Source organism: Lepidochelys kempii, chromosome 8 (genome assembly GCF_965140285.1).
Source record: "Lepidochelys kempii isolate rLepKem1 chromosome 8, rLepKem1.hap1, whole genome shotgun sequence".
Taxonomy (NCBI): Eukaryota; Metazoa; Chordata; order Testudines; family Cheloniidae; genus Lepidochelys; species Lepidochelys kempii.
The window spans coordinates 53,933,727-53,952,518 of record NC_136387.1 but is presented as its reverse complement, the minus strand read 5'-3'; the positions used below and the strand labels follow the sequence as shown (position 1 = coordinate 53,952,518).

The following is an 18,792-nucleotide window of genomic DNA, read 5'->3' as shown; positions in this document are numbered from 1 at the left end:
GCTTCATGGGGCTAAACTTCTCCCTAGGCTGTTGCCTCTAGACCTCACAAGTGGTCTCCCCCTTGCTTTCTGCATCTGTCTCCAGATAGTGCTGCATGTGTCATTCTAGGCCACCTCTCTCGCCCACCCTACATATTTCAGATATTTGCACAAACCCTTCCACATTACAGCTGCCCTTCTGTGTAGATGCAACACTTGTTGGACTGTGCCTCATGGCAGAAAGGATGAGCAACCTGTGTGAGAACTGCAGCTATTCTATAGCCAGTCACTCAGCAGCAGGAAAGGCGGAGCAGCACCAAGGAAAGCAGCAAATGTTCCATGTATCCCCAGAGTTAAGAGTTTCAAGATCCGTACAGTATTTAGGCTCCCTAGCTGGCAGCACACTGCACTATCCAGACAGCCCCCAAGAAATCCCTTTTAAGAAGAGTGTTTTTCATTAATTTCTTCTCCCTGCTGTGCCTGACCACCTTTCGGATCTAGGAGAGCTAGATACAGCTCTGTCTGGAGCCTATCTGTGCCACCACTATCTTCCAGAGAGAAAGGGCCTCTCCAATGTAATAAAAGGAGCTCCATCATCCAAGTGCTACCTCCTTCACATCATCAGCAGCAGCCAGGGACAAAGCTGTAGTGGACACATATGGCTCTGCTTTCCATATTCTTCCATTTCATCCTAATATTTTTGGTCCTCTCCTGCACACAAGACTCCAGCTCCTCCTGGATAGGTTACAAGATTAGTTTGGGCAGCTAGGAAAGGAGTGCACTGAACTGTCTCCATTCACTCTCACTGGTGAGGTAGGCCCCTCTCCCCCATCAGGCCAACTCACTAAGGTTCCATAGGTAGCGAGACAGCAAAGTTGGGCGATCTTTTCAGTAACAAAGCAGGCCCGGACTCATAAGGCATTTAAAATTCTGCCTGACAAGCGCAGCTCCTGATGAAAAGGTACCAAATGATTACAACAAAGTCATGAGCCAAAATGAATAAACTATCAAGAAATAAACACACACATACAGGGGATTAAAAGAAAAGGAGTGCAAAATGAACCTTTGAACAACTTAGCCACTGAGTGCAGCATCTTCAGGAGGGAAAGAGTTAAAAGCCCAATACTTTGCTTCTGAAAGGAAGGGAAAAATTCCCCTGACTGAGAGGAAGTGGATAGGACAGGCCTCACCTTCCCCTTTATTCATGTCTCACCAGGAAAGGAGGACTTATTTGCTTCCAGTTAGGAGCAGGGTCAGGGTCTCTGACCTTCTCTCTCCAGTGGGCCAGACCTATGCTATCAGTTACTGCTGCCATGGAGGAGATCTCCTGACTTCTGTACTCGACAGGATGCTTCACGTGACACTTTGTTCATGGCTCTCTAACTCCGTCCTTTGTGCTGAAGCTGGTGGGCGCCACATAGAACCAACTACTTGAACACGCTGTGACATTTGAGGCATGTAACTATCTGTAAATAATAGTAATAATAATAATTAATAATAAATATGCTCGTATTGTAATGGGGTTATATTTGCCAAGAACTGGCTGGGGAGTGGGAGTCTAGTTTTATTTTTTACACTTGCAAAGGTTGCCGTTTCTGATTATTACAAACTGGATGCTGTAATATACCATGTGGACAGAGAGAGAAATAACATTGGGGACATTGTTTTGTGTTCCCTTGAACTCCTCAATGTTTGAGCTATTAAAGTTGTTATGTCTCAAGCGAATACACCTAAAATAAATATTCTATTGCCACTCATGTATCTCCATGAGTAGCTTAAAGGAACCAGGCTCTGGCTCTCTCATGTGTCTTGTGGTATGCATTAGTTACTCCTGGGAGAATTCTGCGCCAAAAAATTAAAAATTCTGCACACAATATTTTAAAATTCTGCATATTTTATTTGTCAAAATAACACAATATAATCATGCCAGTTTCAATTATTTTGGTAATTTATTTTGAAATACTCATCAGCAACTATGTTTGTAACAATACAGACAAAAAAGATTCAAGAAATGTTTTTTGACAAACAGATTCCTTACAAGGCACATTAATACGGTACTCTGAGTAATAATTCATTTAAACTACAATACAGAACCGTATTTCCTGCACCCCTCAGAAGCAATGCAAAGGCTTGGGGGAGTCAGGGGTAATGGAGTAGCTGAGGGAGAGGGAAGTAATTGCTGGGAAGGAGCCTGGGTATGAACTTGGAGGATTGTTGTGGGTGGGTGGGAGAAGTATGGAATGGGGAGTTTTTGCATGGGGAGGGATTGTTAGGGAGCCTCCACCATGCAGATCCTGGCTGACCCCTAGCCTCTCACATTCAGTCAGGCACATCTGCCCCACCCCCCATTCCCATATGTCCTTGGACCCCCATTCAGCCACCTCTCTCCCCCCATCCCCATGTATCCCAGCATCCCTGTCCCCCGTGTCTCTGCACCCGCACTCAGCCACCCCCATGTGGCCCTGCAGCCCCATCCCTATGTGTCCCTGCGCCCCACTCAGCTGCCCCCTCCCCACATATGTCCCTGCAGCCCCACCCCAGTCTGTCACCCCCACCAGCCCCATGTGTCCCCATGCTGTTCATCCCCCCATATCCTGTGCCTCCTGACCAGGCCCCACAGGCAGGGATCTATGAGGAACGCAGCTTCTTTCTCTTCCCTATCAGCAGCTGCTCTCTGTTCTGCTGCCACAGCAGCCCCTGGTGGGTGAAAGGGCTAACTGCAGCACCTTTCTGGCAGAATGTATTTTCTGTGCGGGGGGAAAAATTCTGCACAGCATATAAATTCTGCATGTGCACAGTGGTGCAGAATTCCCCCAGGAGTAATTAATAGATAAGGTGTAAATATAGATGCATGGTGTAATTCAGTGTCTAATTCTGCACTTGGACCTGAGCCAAAGCCTGTTTGTGTCCACAACAGCAAGAACATATGAGCGTATTCAGAAGTGCACAAGAGCATGAAAGCATGTGACTGATCACAGATGTGTTTTTGTGCACATCGATTTGTAGGTATGAACATAAACCTGCATACACAACCTAGTGCGACCTCTTGCCCTGCACAGCTGCAGGCATTTCAATTGGACAGATTTTGAAATGAGTTTGCCACCAAGCTGTATCAATACTGGTTCTACACATGGTTCGTGGCTAATACATGGCCCTTAATATTTTGCATATACCATACTGTCATTCTGCTCACAGGCAGGGATGCAACACAACTCTAGATTGTAACTGGATTCTAACATGGTGACTCAGTTGTACAGATGGGATCAACTAATGCTCTCTCTGTACCTAGGTTATCCAGTCCTCCCACCTTCCAGTCTCTGTGAAAGAAACATCTCATAAAGTACATGTGAAAAACACCCACAATCCTATGGATTTGGTCTCATCAGCTGAGGCAGTATGACATAAGTGCTCAGATTTTCCCACAGTGCACTAGTACAATCATGGTTTGTAGCATGGTAAGCACTAATATATTGACACATTACAAAAAACTGACACATTTGCCATGGAGAATATTGCTGCGTGGGATACACTGAACCATACTAGCTGTAATTGTCTCAATGTGTATGTCAAAGCCTGAATACAATTGTACTTTAGAAAGGACCTTTTCTTTTCAGGCTGGTGGAGCAATGATTTTTGCACATAAAGTATATAGATAGACTCCAGAAAGCAGGTAAATTCATTTTATTTTTAAAAATTAAGAAAGATGTAAATATGAAATCAAGTACCGCTAATGACTGTAAAACTCTTTGAAAATGAGTATCACGATATAAATGCTAATGCTCATCAAGTGATATTATACAGGAAACCTGTGCAATTTCATTTTGAAGTTTGGGTTAAGAAAAAACACATGCTGTGTTCTCACTATGATTTTCCCTTCCAACAAAATAAGATACATCATATATAATTCACAACACCTATAAAACAAAAATCTCCAGAACAAATTACACAGCTATCTAATTATACTTGTTCATAGTAACATTCTGAAGTAACCTCTCTCCCCATGTGTGTCAGTATTAATCAACGGGAGAGAGAGAGAACCCATGTGAAGCACAAGCTTAAAGATCTCTGCAGTGCTACCACTGCAGATCTCTGCAGTGCACTTTTTAAGGAGTACAAAAAGTAGGTAAGACTTCAGAGGCAAATAAAATTACCTCAAGTTCTCTCAAACAGGATATGTTGAATTGCAAAAACCATCTCCACAAAATGGGCTGACCCTTTTGATAAAGCTTTGCACTGTTTTCCCCTTAGCCAACAAAGCTCTTGTACGGGAGACACTCTTCTACCAAAAATGGTCCAATTATTAAAAGGCTCTTAAGATTAAGAACCTTTTCCTGCTCCCCTTGAGGTCAAAGGGAATTCTGCTGTCAACTTGAACAGCAATAGACCCCCCAATACAGGATGAATAATTATTCCCACTTTGGGATTTAAAGTACCGTGGTGACACATAAGGTAGCAGCTGCAATCAGAACAAGAGCTCTGATATATATCTCTGGTAGATAAGCATGATAAAAGTTACTCCCCGAATCACAAACAGAATTATTTGAGCTCTCTCTCACACGAAAACCAGTACATATATACGTAGGGAGAGGAGGCTTGAAAGCGTGATCATCCCACAGTAAATTCACCATGGTGGCCACGTCATCTCAGAGATCTATACTATCAATATCACAGTGCATTTCCCACTGGATAATCATTCCACTGGGTGACCCTTACCATATCAAGGTCGATATGCCCCAATAGCATATTCTCACAGTTCCTGACACGGAAGAAACAATTATATTAAGAGAAAAGGTAGTATTTTCCTGTTTGGTTCCAAAACTTTATCCTAATAAAATTTTATTCACTCACTAGACTACAGTTGAGTCTGAGCCTTGAAGGGATTCCAATCCTTATTTCCATTCTGAAAGAGGCAAATCTCTGTCAGAGGGACTCCCGATGACAACATAAGTCCTCTTACAAAGTAGGGATGAGATCACTGTTTGATGAAGCCTTACTTCAAATATGAAGAGCCCAGCAAAGAATCAAATATCATATTATAGGAGCAGATTACAAACTCCTCACTCATTAGTTTTTAATGGTTGACCTCTTTTGCCAGGCAATATTCCCTGCTTCTAGCATAGGTCAAAGATTCCTGCTTCGGCCCACTCTACATAGAGGAAAGAGCAAACATTGCAAAGCCAGGAGTCAGTATGTAAAGAGAGAAGAAGCTATACAGTAGACTGTCTTTCCAGGCCAGATGCCAGATCCATCTACAACCTCAACAGTTCAATGCGACTGGTACACTTAAACAGATGGCAACAACTTAAGACGATTCTCACACTGCACTTGAACAGAATGAGAACATTTGTGTAACAAATTTGTTCATAAGAAAGATTACTGCTGTACAAAACAAGGATTCCTCCTAAGCCCTAACATTATAGTCTATTGGCAGGTCTTAGATAGTGAGTACAACTACACAGCTTGGTTGTCTCTGAGGTATGTGCAGTAAGCTCATTAGCTTTTAGGGCCTAGTGTTTATAAAGTGAGTACCTGTTTTGAGCATATAATTACCATGGTGTGTAAATTGTGCATCTATATATGCAAACAGTCTGCTATGCTTTTAACTGACTGCTTATGTATGCAAATTAGATGTGCAATTTTGTGAAAACTCCTGTAAAATCTAGGGTTTCTGATTCTCTGTTGTCTTGCACTTTGGATTGTTACATCCACTTTGCACTCATGAAAATAGCTACTCTTGGTGCAGGACAACAGTAAATCGAGCGCTTAGAGTCTATAGACAGCAAGTGCACTGATTTAACTAATTCATGATCTGAATCACTTTAGTTAAGTCAGTGCAGTCCCTATGACTAGATGCTCTCACACAGATATGAAAGAGGGGCAAATACTGATTTGGCTTAATTCATTTCATAACTGAGTTTACAAGTACCTATCCAAAGGCTGATTTAACTAAATGTAATTTAATCAGTGCAATTTCTGTGTGCAGACTTTAATTAGAGAGATCATCCCACTCTAGAAAAACTATATTAATTGATATCACACTTTAACATGACTATTTTAAATGGTCAGTAGTTTGCCCTGTCCCTTTCGATAACTGATTAAAATGTACATGTCTAGTAAACGCTGGGTGGTCCCCAGAATAAGTAATGGAATATTGAGAGTTTCCCAAAATATACCTGTTTGGTGGTTTGTGTGAAATTAGTCCATTCCCTCAAACAGGTGTTCACATCACCAAAGCCATGCCAACTGGCATTGTATCTTGTTGGCCTTCTCTGCACTGATGCTGAAGATTGAATGGACATGAGAATGGGACTGTCCTTTCACCCTTAGAGCTGGTCCTTCCAGATCAGAATTATGTCACCTGGCCAAATATGCTGTGTCACTGACTGTACTGTGCCTGGGGCGAAGATAAAAGGCTCCTTCCCGTCTCACGATTATCGTTCCAGCACCTTTCACAAGCACAAAGTTCACTTTACAAAACTGAAAATAAGGAATAACAAAAAACAGAAACAGGTTTTTCAAAAGTCTTCTCTCACAGCTCATCTTCCATTCTTATTCTGAGCTTGCAACGAGCACACTGCTGAACCTTACAGTATAGACCATGCCAATTTCTAGGCTAGTGGTTTTCAATCTGTTTCAGGAGATTCATGGAGATGCTTCTGTCACGATGCCAAAATGTTCATTGCTCTCGAAGAGGTAATGCTTCTAAATTTGAGCCAGCTGAGAATTCTTTGGGGGGGGTGTATCCAGAGCCATTTTTCACTACCTAAACTGAAAAAACCAACAATCTCCTTTCTGCCTGTCGGCTTGCCAGCTTTTGTCAGATACTTCTTTGGTGAATAATGAATGGTAAACAGATCTGCAAACATTTAGGCACTGATTCAGCAAAGTACTTAAGCATATGCCTGACTTAAAGCACAATTATTCCCGTTACATCAATGGTACCATAGAAGGTACCAGACCCTCAGGATGCAAAACCAAGCTGCAAAGTAGTCTGAGGATATTAAAGTAATAGGAGCTGCAGGGAAGAGGGGCTATTCAGAACAAATGCATGTAGTTCCCCTCAACAGAGAAGAAACTAATGGTAGATAAAAGAAAGAAGGGGTGGAATACAACTAAACAGCTGCACTCATATTCTTAGCTTGTTTCCTTAATACTGTCTTAATAGGTTTTCATGCCATCAATCAGTAAGATTGGACGGCGTGGCATCAAGGCTAGAGGGGGAAATGAGTTAATATGAAGCCTGCTATCTTAACAAACAGTTCACAACTGTAGGAGACCTTCTGTTCTAAATGGTCATTTAATACAGGGAAAATAAATAGCTACAGCTCCATTTAACCGTCCATTGCCAGCTAGTGCCTGCTAAACCAACTGGCCACAATTTCTGTATATAACGAGCATGGAGTGTGGACTTCAGTGGTGGTTAAAGTTAGAGGCTGCTGAATGAGAGAGAGAGAGAAAATTGGTTTTAAGTTGGGATGGGGGAGTGTTTAACTGCTACCACACCAGGACGTTGCACGGATTTAGCTCAACCATTTTTTCTACCAAGTTAGTTAAATCTGAAGAAGCTCAGGTTAGACCAGGGGCAGGCAAACTTTTTGGCCTTAGCGCCACATCGGGTTTCCGAAATTGTATGTGGCCCGACCGCTCCTGCTTCTCGCCCTCTGACAGTCCCCCCCTGCCCCCACCCCAGGACTCCTGCCCCATTCCCACACCCACCCTGCTCCCTGTCCCCTGACTGCCCCCACCGCCACTGCATCCAACCCCTCCTCTCATTCTTGACTGCCCCCCTGGGACCCCTGCCCCATCCAACCACCCCTTCTCCCTGTCTGCCCCCAGAACCCCTGCCCCTGACTGCCCCCCACCACCCCATTCAACGCCCCCATCCTTCCTGACTGCCCCCCCAGGACCCCTGCTCCCATTCAACCCCCCTGTTTCCTGCCTTCTGACTGCCCCAACCCCTATCCACACCCCCACCCCCCCCCCGCCCCCTGCCCTCTTACCATGCTGCCTGGAACACCGGTGGCTGGCGGCGCTACAGCTGCACCACCCAGAGCACCAGGTCAGGCAGCCGTGCCGCCCAGCTGAAGCCAGCCACGCACCGCGCAGCACAGAGCACCAGGACAGGCAGCCGTGCTGCCCGGCTGGAGCCAGTCACGCACCGCGCAGCACAGAGCACCGGGTCAGGCCACAGCTCTGCAGCTGCGCTGCTGCCCAGAGCATTGCGCCGGTGGCACAGTGAGCTGAGGCTGCGGGGGAGGGGGAACAGTAGGGGAGGGGCCGGGGGCTAGCCTCCTGGGCCAGGAGCTCAGGGGCCAGGCAGGAGGGTCCCGTGGGCTGGATGTGGCCTGTGGGCCGTAGTTTGCCCACCCCTGGGTTAGACAAATCCTAAGAGCTAGCCCCAAAATTTCTTGAACCACAGCTGAACTACAGTATCAATCAAGATCAGGAGAGGTGTGAAATGCCTGTACGGCCCTACGTACATTGTCCATAACTGCAAAATGTGCCACTGTGACTTCTCACTAGAAATCATTTATATCGGTCTTTAAATATCTACTGAAATCCAAAGTTATTCTGATTTGCCATCCATTTAGACTATGAACTAAATGACAGAATTTTAGTGCTATTAAAATGGCCACAGACTACAGTTCTTGTTTACAAGGGATAGGATATACACGCATGTGGTGCGGCAGTTGGTAGAATGGGTATTGTGCCGATGAGAGCGTAACAATGTTGAAAGTGTTCCAAACATTATTTAATCGGAGAATTAAAAGTTTAGCAAAATGAAACCTTTACTAAGCATAATGAACAGGTTAATAAAAAGAAACCTGTCTGGTGGTTTGACTCCAAAGCGAGATGCTTGGGCATGTGAAAGTGCCAATTAACCAAGAATACGATGACTCTTGTGAACAGTATGTTCAACCCCATCCAAAGAAAACGCCCATGACTGCAACTCAAGGAATCAGAGGTAGAGGAACTTTCCAGCTTGAGCTGCGAAATCTTACCTAGAGGAATTTACAACACGTGGTTAAAGTCATCTGATCCGCAGAGCGTCTGATGTTTATCGAGCTGAGTAGAGAAGTCTCTGAAATCACTTACAAACCCTGAATCTGTCATGTGGCACACTAGGACACCACCAAAGTCACCCCATGCTGTTTACATGGCCAGTTACAATAATAAATAGCTAAAATGGGAGGAGAGAGGGCAAATATAATTACAGTAAAAGATGTTTTATCCGGCACTTCACCAACCGGAAAGCTCTATAACCTGGCATTTCTGATCTTCATTGAAATTCCAGTTTATAGTCTGGTTGGTGCAGGGCTGACAGGGGGTTGGAGTGCGGGATGGGATGTGGGCTCTGGGAGGAAGTTTGGGTGCAGGAAGGGGCTCGGGGCAGCAGGTAGGGGCGCAGGAGGGGATGTGGGGTGCTGGATTCGGGGGCTGCTCACCTTGGGTGGCTCCCCACAAGTGGTGACCTGTCCCAGCTGCTCCTATGCGGCTCTCTGCACTACCCCCGCCCCGAGTGCCAGCTCTGCAACCCCCATTGACTGGGAACTGTGGCCAATGGGAGCTATGAGGGGGGCAACTGCAGGCAGAGGCAGTGCGCAGAGCCACCTGCCATGCCTCCGCCTAGGAGCAGCTGGGACAGGTCTCCACTTGTGGGGAGCTGCCCAAGGTGAGAGCCTCCCGGATCTGGCACCCTGCACCCCCAACTGCTGCCCCGAGGCCCCTCCCACATCCAAACTCCCTCCCACAGCCCACGCCCCGCACGCCCTCCCGCACCTCAGCCCCCAGCCTCGCACCCCCTCCAGCTCCCAAACTCCCTCCCTCTTCGTTAACTGGCATTTTTCACTTACCAGCACTCCCCATTTCCCCAACATGCCAGATAAAACAGCTTTTATTGTAGTTGGCAGCTTCACTTTCTTTAGGAGTAAGCTAGTGGCCTCCACAGAAATTATTTTTGTTTTGTCCAAATTTGCCAGAGTCCCTCTAGCTCTGGGTCCAAAATGTTCAGTATATCAGTGTCTAAAAGACACGGAAGGACACAGCAGTTTCCCTCATTAATACTGTGCTATATGGAGGACTTGTCCAACACACATAAACATACTTTCAATTCTGGGACATTACTGGAAGCAATACAAGAAGGGATAAATTCAGCATCTGAGCCCTGAGCTGGGGAAGAAATCCTGGCTGTATGCGCACTTGGGGTTGTTAGATCAGACTTATGAAGAGTGAAGTATGGCAATTTACTCTGACCTATGCTTTATTTTCTCAGGCTAGCTGCTCTTTTTCTCCTCAAGCCTTACAGTCATGGTTTTACTAGTGATTTTGGGAAGCTCAGAATTTATATTCCACAGTGCCCAGCAGTGTTCCTAGGAGCTGTGGTACTGGCTAATTTTCTAATGCCAGTAACTACTTTGTGGGATGAAATTAAAATGAATTTGAGAAACTAATGGTTGACATCCCATCCACAATCAAAATAAATCACTGTAGATTAAAGCAGTTAAGATTGATCTGAGCTCAAGACCCCATTCCACACACAGCAACAATCTAGTGTGACCAAGGTTTGTAAAACAGTTGGGATGGCTGTTTTACGGATGCAAGGTATTGTATAGGCATAGTCCATGCCATGAACTTTGCAGCAAGTTTGACCTAAATTCTGTGGCAAGGGGCTTGGAGTCCACAGCTCTTCAGTGAAGCAGAACGGAAATTCAGATCAGTTTAAAAATCGGTATTTTACTAAATTGAATATGCAAATGAATAATACAATCAGTACAGTATCCCTTATGTTACTTGAATTGATACTAAATGTAAGTAACCTTATGATTCCCAAAAATTTTACATTGTCAATGTGCTGCAGAACTTCATATTGAAAATGCATAACTGCACTGTATAATTTGTTGAGGGAAGCCAGTAATTTTGGGATACCAGTATCTTTTGGCATGGGAGGCAGTTTGGAACTGTGGGATGAATACATAAACTGGATGTTCCTGCTAAAATGATCAGCCATTAAATATTTAATGTTAACATTTTAATGTCCATCATTAGGTTTCAAAGTCAACAGATCCCCTAAGATGAATTGTGCAGTTCAGACCTCCTTTAGAGTAATTGTTTCCAGTATTTGCAGACTCCGGCAGATCTCACTGAGAACTAGGTTTTATTGGGACTTAATTTTTAAAATGACAGCTAAGATTCTAGTGAACACTTTGTGCAGCACACAAGGCCCTAGGTACAGGCATTGTGAGTTCATGGCATTCAAATGATTTGTTATGATGAATTTCCTCATGCTCACAGGGCCCCAGAAACAAGGAAATTTAAATTAAAATGTAATAATCAGCAAGACGTAATTTTCACTTTGTTGTTTTTGCCACTCTTCTGATTTTAAATTCTCAAATATTTGTTATTGTAATGCAGTAGCTGGGAATGGTCTCTACTCCACTTAGACACAAGTGGCACAGATCCATACAAACAATCCACTCTTCCACACACTTCACAGCCACTTATACAAGTCTCTTTCCACCCACCGATATACATACATAACCATGGACAAAAGAGTATGTATTGGCTTCAGCTGTTTAATTAATTGTCAAATTTATTAGGGTTCTGGATTTTTACAGCCAACATACTTCCCTCCCAAACAAACATACTTCAATAAAAACATGACAGAATGCACAGAGAGAAGGTATGGATTGGCCAGCTCTGACTAAATGGACTGTGCAGTCCTTGCAAAGACTGCAATGACAGATCTCCAAATCCAGTGCTGAAGAGCAGTCACAATCAGTTCAGCCCAGGACTGCAGTAGGGCTCCATTTAACACACCAGGCCTAGAGAAAAGCTCAACTTAATGCACCCCAAGAAAAGTCCAGCTAGTTATGACAATGCTCACTACCTTGTAGGAGCTTCACTTCCATATATGTCCTTTGACTTCTCTGACCTCATTATTTAATGGACATGGAGCTTTTTCCTATTGTAACTCCACAAGACAGGTGCCAGGCCGGTCAGTATTGACTACCTGCAGGGATCATGGAGTTCCTTACAAGGCAATATCTCCATAATAGACTTATACTGGCCCTCCTTCAGGAAGAGAGTTGTGGACCAGTTTGTGTGTGTGGGCGGGGGGGCTGGGAGCAATCTCTCTAGGATAACTGAACAGTTCTTGTTCTAGTGACAGGCAAAGAATGGTGACCGCAATCACAGAGCCCTAAACACTAAGATTTGTCCACTTTATGTGTGCGCTCATGCCTCCTTAGAGTGCCTGACTCTGTGAAGGAATGACCACAGTAAGCACAAGAGTAGGGTTTTTCTCCAGTATGGATCCGCTGATGGCGCTGTAGTGATGCCAGTCTTGTGAACGTCCCTCCGCACTCTTCACAATAGAAAGGGCGCTCTCCAGAGTGAGTCTGTTGGTGCCGTTTCAACCTCAGTAGTTGGACAAAGGCCATACCACATTCTTGACATTTATATGGTTTGTCCTCTCGATGGATCACTTTGTGTTTCGACAGCAGATTAGGTTTACGGAAACCTTTGCCACACATTGGACAGATGTAAGGTTTAGACTCTTCTTCCCCAGGCTTTTTATTTTCTGAACACTGCTGGTCAGTGTTTCCACTGCCATGCTTGTTTTGGTGCAATATTGACCATGGGTTCCTAACCATGCCATTTCCCAAAACTACCTTGGAGCGCTCAATTTTGTGCACATTGCGTAGGTGCCTCCAGACATCAGCCGTGCGGATGAAACCCTTGTCACACTCTGGACACTTGTGTGGCCTGTCACTAGAATGAATGAGCTTGTGCATTCGCAAGTTTGCAGCACGGAAGAACTCTTTGCCACAGATGGGGCATTGGTATGAATGCTCTGTCAGATGGATATGTTTGTGTTCTTGTAATTCACCCAGATCCTGGAAAGAGACACCACACTTCTTGCACCTATAAGGCAAAGCTTCTCCAGAGATGGGCTCCAGGTCCTCCTCATCAAAAGCATCAACAAGAATGATGTTTTCATCATCCTCACTTAATCCTCCCTGAGGTTCCTCAGAGGAATAGAACTCCAGATCCTCATCTTCACATTGAAGGTCAAAGTTGGTGTTGGAAGTGACAAAGACCCCAGCTGTAGTCTCACCTCGCTTCTGGTAGTAGGTCTCATAGGTTTCCTCATCTTCACACTGCAATTCTACAGGGAGTTCTTGCTTACCTGAAGGTCCAGCAGGGCTACAACCAGGACTGCATGGTTGAGAGTAGTCTATGTCTACCTCCAACTGGAGACTAGATTTGCGACCCACCCGCTCAGAGGAATGACTGGAGTCATCTGAATGCTCCTCACCTGTGTCATAAGTGCCGTTATCGGACTCCCAGTCCACCTCGTCCATCCTGTGGTGTCATATACGGAGAGTGTATATGGCTTACTGTGGATGTAAGTATACCATGTTCTTATAGTCCTTCATGATTGGTTCATCTCGTTCTCAACTCCAATCACAGCCCTTCCGAGAAAAAACAGGTGATGATTTCATTAGCCAACTCGCCAACATTCATATTAAGTAAAACGAAACAACCACAACAGAGATCTTTTTCTGGTGAACAGAATAATACTGAGACTTTGTACATTAGTTTCACTGTAGGGGACACTGGGTAGTTTACTATGATCATCAAATGGAACATTTCTATATCTCCATAAAATTAAATCCTCTATTTTAATTGGATCGTTTTGGCAAATCTGAATAATTAAGGTAACAGCTACTCGTTTCTCTACTCTTAAAAAAAACCATTAAGAATTTCTACAATTTCTGTTTTAGAATTTAATAATGTGGATGCATCCACTTCACATATTTGGTGATCAGAGATTTGGTTTTGAGTTTTCCCTTGTTTTGTAATATGATTTAAAAACTATTCCCACACTTCTTTAAACCCTTCTACATCTATTCTACTCTTCTCCACAATATGTATATCATCATAAGATGGGACTTGTTAGATCTGAAATTCATTTTCCCTGGTAAACATTGATCCTGACAAACTTTTCCACACAAATAAACCACATGCCCTTTTCGTATTAAACGCTCAGTAATGACCAACAGCCTGCCAGGCTACATAACAGAAGCAGCAAGAACATTTTATCATCTATTTTTGATGTTGTTGTTCTTGGGCCACTCCAAAACATTACTGTACTCTAATTGCTTTCTACTTTTCTAGTCTAGATCATTGTCTCCTTGCTTCTAGCTAGCAGAAGTCCTTCTGGGGTCTAGTACAATTTATAAAATATTTTAAATTGCATCTCTTCAATATTTAAATCCCTGCCAGCCATGTTGCTTCTTTTATGTTATTTGGCCTATTTGTGTGTCAGCCATCTAAAGTTTCCACATCAGATAGCCCTAGCCAATCCTGAGAGAACAGCAAACATTTTTCTTCCTTTAAACATGGGCGGGACTGAGATATTCAAACTTATTCACTTAACTCCCAGGACAGACTCCCTTCACTACACAGGGCTTTATCAGAAGATTCATATTAAGTGTTCTCTTTGCATTGCTAGAGATATATCATTATGTATGAGTGACCACCAAGCACTTTATTTCCCTGTGCCCCGAATCTGCTCCCTGGCAGGAGCGCCAGGCAAGCCTCCACTCCCTGGCAGGAGTGCTAGGATGGGGAAGCCCCCATGCCCCAACCCCATTTCCCAGCAGGAGCACTAGAGGGGTGGGGATTTGGGGGGGGGGCAAGGAAAGTGCAGGTGGAAGGGATGGGGAGGGGCCCACACTTGCTCTGGCCCAGTGCCCCACAAAACTGTAATCCACCTCTGAATACCAAATCAACAGCCCCCTCCCCAACTCACTGACTTTCCCCATACATACCCTTCTACTCATTCTCTTATGTATAGTATGTGATTTGCCCCTTGCGCGCCCCATCACCTTCCTTTTCTGTCCCATCTTTCCCCCCCTGCTACAGGTGATTCCCCAGCTCCACCCTTCCACATCCTTATTTGTATGGATTTGGTGTTCAATGCCCCTTCACTTGAATCCCAGCACTTTCCTGTGTGCCCAGTAACCTCCACCCATCCTAGTTCATTCTTTTTATTGCCTACCCATTTTCTCATTCTCCCACATGTTATCATCCCATCTTCTTCCACACATTCACATACCTCACAGGGCTAAACCTGGAGCAGTAAATTGTTTAAGGATGTGGGAATGATGTGCCATCCTAACTCAGTATTGTGTGTCACTTACTCCCCTTGGAAGAATCTGGTGCCATACCCCAATGGAGAACTGCTCTAAATACTGCTTACACTAGACATCTCGTGCTGAATGCACTGCTAGTATATATTAAACAATAAACTAATCTCATAAGAACAGTCATACTCGGTCAGACCAATGGTCCATCTATCCCAGTATTCTGTCTTCCAGCAGTGGCCAATACCAGATTCTTCAGAGGCAATAAACAGAACAGGGCAATTTATCGAGTGATCCATCCCCTCTTGTCCAGTCCCAGCTTCTGCAGTCAGAAGTTTAGGGACACCTAGAACATGAGGCTGTGTCCCTGATCATCTTGCTAATAGCCATTGATGAACCTATCTTCCATGAACTTGTCTAATCCTTCACAACATCCCCTGGCAACAGATTCCACAGGTTGACTGTGCATTGTACAAAGTACTTCCCTTTGTTTGTTTTAAACCTACTGCCTATTAATTTCATTGGGTGATCTCCTGGTTTTTGTGTTATTTACTCCTTCACATAATACTTCCTTATTCACTTTCTCCACACCATTCATGATTTTATAGACCTCTATCGTATCCCCCCTTTGTTGTCTCTTTACTAAAATGAACAGTCCCTCCTTTTTAATTTCTCCTTATATGGAAGCTGTTCCATCCCTTTAATCATTTTTGTTGCCTTTTGCTGTACTTTTTCCAATTCTAATATATCTTTTTGAGACAGGGTGACCAGAACTGTATGCAATATTCAAGGTGTGGGCATACCATGGATTTATATAGTTGCATTATGATATTGTCTGTCTTATTATCTAACCTTTTCCTAATGGGACCTATATTCTGTTGGCTTTTTTGACTGCTGCTGCACACTGAGCTGATGTTTTCAAAGAACTATCCATAGTGACTCCAAGATCTTTTTCTTGAGTAGTAATAGCAAATTTAGACCCATAGTTTTGTATGTATAGTTCGGATTATGTTTTTCAATGTTGATTCTTTACATTTCTCAACATTGAATTTCATCTGCCATTTTGTTGTCCAGTCACCCAGTTTTGTGAGATCCCTTTGTAACTCTTCACAGTCAGTTTTGGCCTTAACTATCTTGAGTAATTTTGTATCATTTGCAAACTTTGCCACCTCACTGTTCACCCCCTTTTCCAGATAAATTATTAATATTTTGAACAACACTGGTCCCAGTGCAGAGCCTTGGAGGACCCTGCTATTTACCTCCTTCCACTGTGAAAACTGACCATTTAGTCCTACCCTTTGTTTTCTATCTTTTAATTAGTTACTGAGCCATGAGAGGCTCTTCCTTCTTATCCCATAACAGCTACTTTGTTTAAGAGCCTTTGGTGAGGGACCTTGTCAAAGACTTGCTGAAAGTCCAAATATACTATATTCACTGGGTTACCCTTGCCCACGTTTGTTGACCCTTTCAAAGAATTCTAACAGATTGGTGAGGCACAATTTCCCTTTACAAAAGCCGTCTTGATTCTTTGCCCCCAACACATCATGTTCCTTTATGTGTCTAATAATTCTGTTATTTACTATAGTTTCAACCAATCCGCTTTGTACAGAAGTTAGTCTTACTGGCCTGCAATTGCTAGGATCACTTGCGGAGCCTTTTTTAAAAATTGGCATTACATTAGCTATCCACTAGTCATCTGTTACACAGGCTAATTTAAGCAATATATTACATACCACATTTCTGCAGTAGTTCTGCTATTTCATATTTGAGTTTCTTCAGAACTCTTTGGTGAATACCATCTGGTCTTGAGGACTTATTACTGTTTATCAATTTGTTCCCAAACCTCCTCTATTGACACGTCAAGCCAGGACAGTTCCTCGGATTTGTCACCTAAACATTCTCTGCAGTGAAGACCAATGCAAAGAATTCATGTAGCTTATCCACAATGGCCTTATCTTCCTTGAGTGTTCCTTAAGCAACAAAATTGTCCAGTGGGCTCACCGTTTGGCAGGCTTCCTACTGCTGTACTTAAAAAAAAAAAATGGCACTGTTAATTTTTGTGTCTTTTCCTAGTTGCTCTTCAAATTATTTACTGGCCTGCCTAATTATACTTTTACACTTAACTTGCCAGAGTTAATGGTCCTTTCTAGTTTCCTCAGTAGGATTTGACTTCCAATTTTTAAATAACATCTGTTTGTGTCTGACTGCATCTTTTACTGCTGTTTAGCCATGGTGGCATTTTTTTCAGCTCTTCATTGTTTTCTTTTATTTGATGTACACACATAGTTTGAACCTCTATAATGGTGTTTTGAAAAAAATTTCCATGCGGCTTGCAAGCACTTCACTCTTGTGACTGTTCCTTTTAATTTTCCGCCTCAACCATAATCTCAGTAGTACAACTACCCCCGCTACAACACTAGTAGTAGTTCCAACATCGGACACTCCAAGTATAGGGAAGTGGAATATGGGAGAGAAAAAAAGGCCAACAGGAGGGGGAAGAGACCAGAGGGGACTGTGGCTGGAGATGCTGAAGGAAGGAGGAGGAGGAGAAATCAAGGGAGAAAGATGCCATGCCAAGACAGAGAAGAAAGTTCCCACCGCGCCAGGCCCGCCCACCAGACACACCTGCCTCCAGCACAGCTCCCTGCAGTCCCGTTATCAGGCAGCGGCTCCAGGGACGGGGCGGGCTACATCCCCCGACCTGAGACAGACACCGACAGGGAATGAGCCTTGCGGGGCCGGTCCCTCCGCTCCCTGCAGCACCGTGACCCGCCCCGCCCGGGCCAACACGCTCCCTCTGGCGGCTGGTGCCCGCGGAGCGCTGCCCCCCGCCTGCTCCCGGCTCCGGGGGAGCGAACACCGGCCATTCGCTGCCCCGCCCCGCGGCTCTGCCCGCAGCGCTCCTCGCCCGGACCCGGCCGCCTCCCGGGCGTGTCCTGCCCCGGCCCCTCCCCCCGCGGGGCGGAGCCCGCCCTGCGCTCACTCGGCCCGGAGCAGCGGGCGCTGCCGGCAGGGGGCTCTGGCCCCGGGGCTCACCGTGCGGGGCGGCCCCGCGCCTCAGCCCGAGGCTGCCGCCCGGAGCTCTAACGGGGCCGGCCCAAGCGCGAGAACGGAGCGGGGTGAGCGCCCCATGCCGCGCCGGGGGTCCGGAACCCTCCGCCCCACTGCGCACGCGCCGAACTGCAGGAGCGCCTGCGCAGCGGCCGCCCCGCAGCCCCTGGCGCGGCTGTTACTGCCCGGAGTCCACCAAGCCGCGGGGGCTCCGCGGGCGCGGCGGGTGGGGGCGCCGGCTGCGTGCGCGCAGAGAGTGGCGGGGCCGGCGGCCTGAAGTGGCGCTGGGTTTTTTGGCGTGTTATTTTTTATTTAGCCTTCCCGGTGCTCCCATCAGCTGTGGGCACCGCTTCCCCCCGGGGCCCTCCCGCGGCCAGCCTCTCGTCTCTGTCCACATCCCTCTCTTGGTGCCTGCAGCAGCCCCCCGCCCGGGAAAATACTCTTTGTGTGAGGTCTTTGATCAGCGGTCTTCTTAGTTTTACCCCAACTGGTACCTTGACTCCAAACTCTCTTTTCCTGCTCTACCACCCATCACAAGCTGCTGTCCTAGGGCACAGCCACGCACTCCCCCCCCCCTAAAAATGTACAGGCAGGGATAGTATTTGCCCAC

General features: G+C 45.3%; 1 protein-coding gene across 3 annotated transcripts; it reads right to left on the bottom strand.

The window, feature by feature from the left end:
- Positions 1–11,551: 11,551 nt before the first annotated feature.
- On the bottom strand, positions 11,552–18,281 carry LOC140915933 (uncharacterized). Of its 3 annotated transcripts, XM_073356593.2 has the most exons (3): positions 17,757–18,061; positions 16,865–17,153; positions 11,552–13,454 (listed from the first exon to the last, which is right to left on the bottom strand). In XM_073356593.2, the coding sequence occupies exon 3, from the start codon at positions 13,341–13,343 to the stop codon at positions 12,186–12,188; it is 1,158 nt and encodes a 385-aa protein (XP_073212694.1). In that variant the 5' UTR covers positions 13,344–13,454; positions 16,865–17,153; positions 17,757–18,061; the 3' UTR covers positions 11,552–12,185. The 3 variants fall into 3 exon arrangements, with proteins under 3 accessions (XP_073212694.1, XP_073212697.1, XP_073212693.1); XM_073356596.2 differs by lacking the exons at positions 16,865–17,153; positions 17,757–18,061 and adding an exon at positions 18,168–18,281; XM_073356592.2 differs by lacking the exon at positions 16,865–17,153.
- Between the last annotated feature and the right edge of the window lie 511 nt (positions 18,282–18,792).

Coding starts and splice junctions, on each gene's coding strand:
- LOC140915933 (XM_073356596.2), bottom strand. CDS start 13,343: ATGGACGAGGTGGACTGGGAGTCCGATAACGGCACTTATGACACAGGT.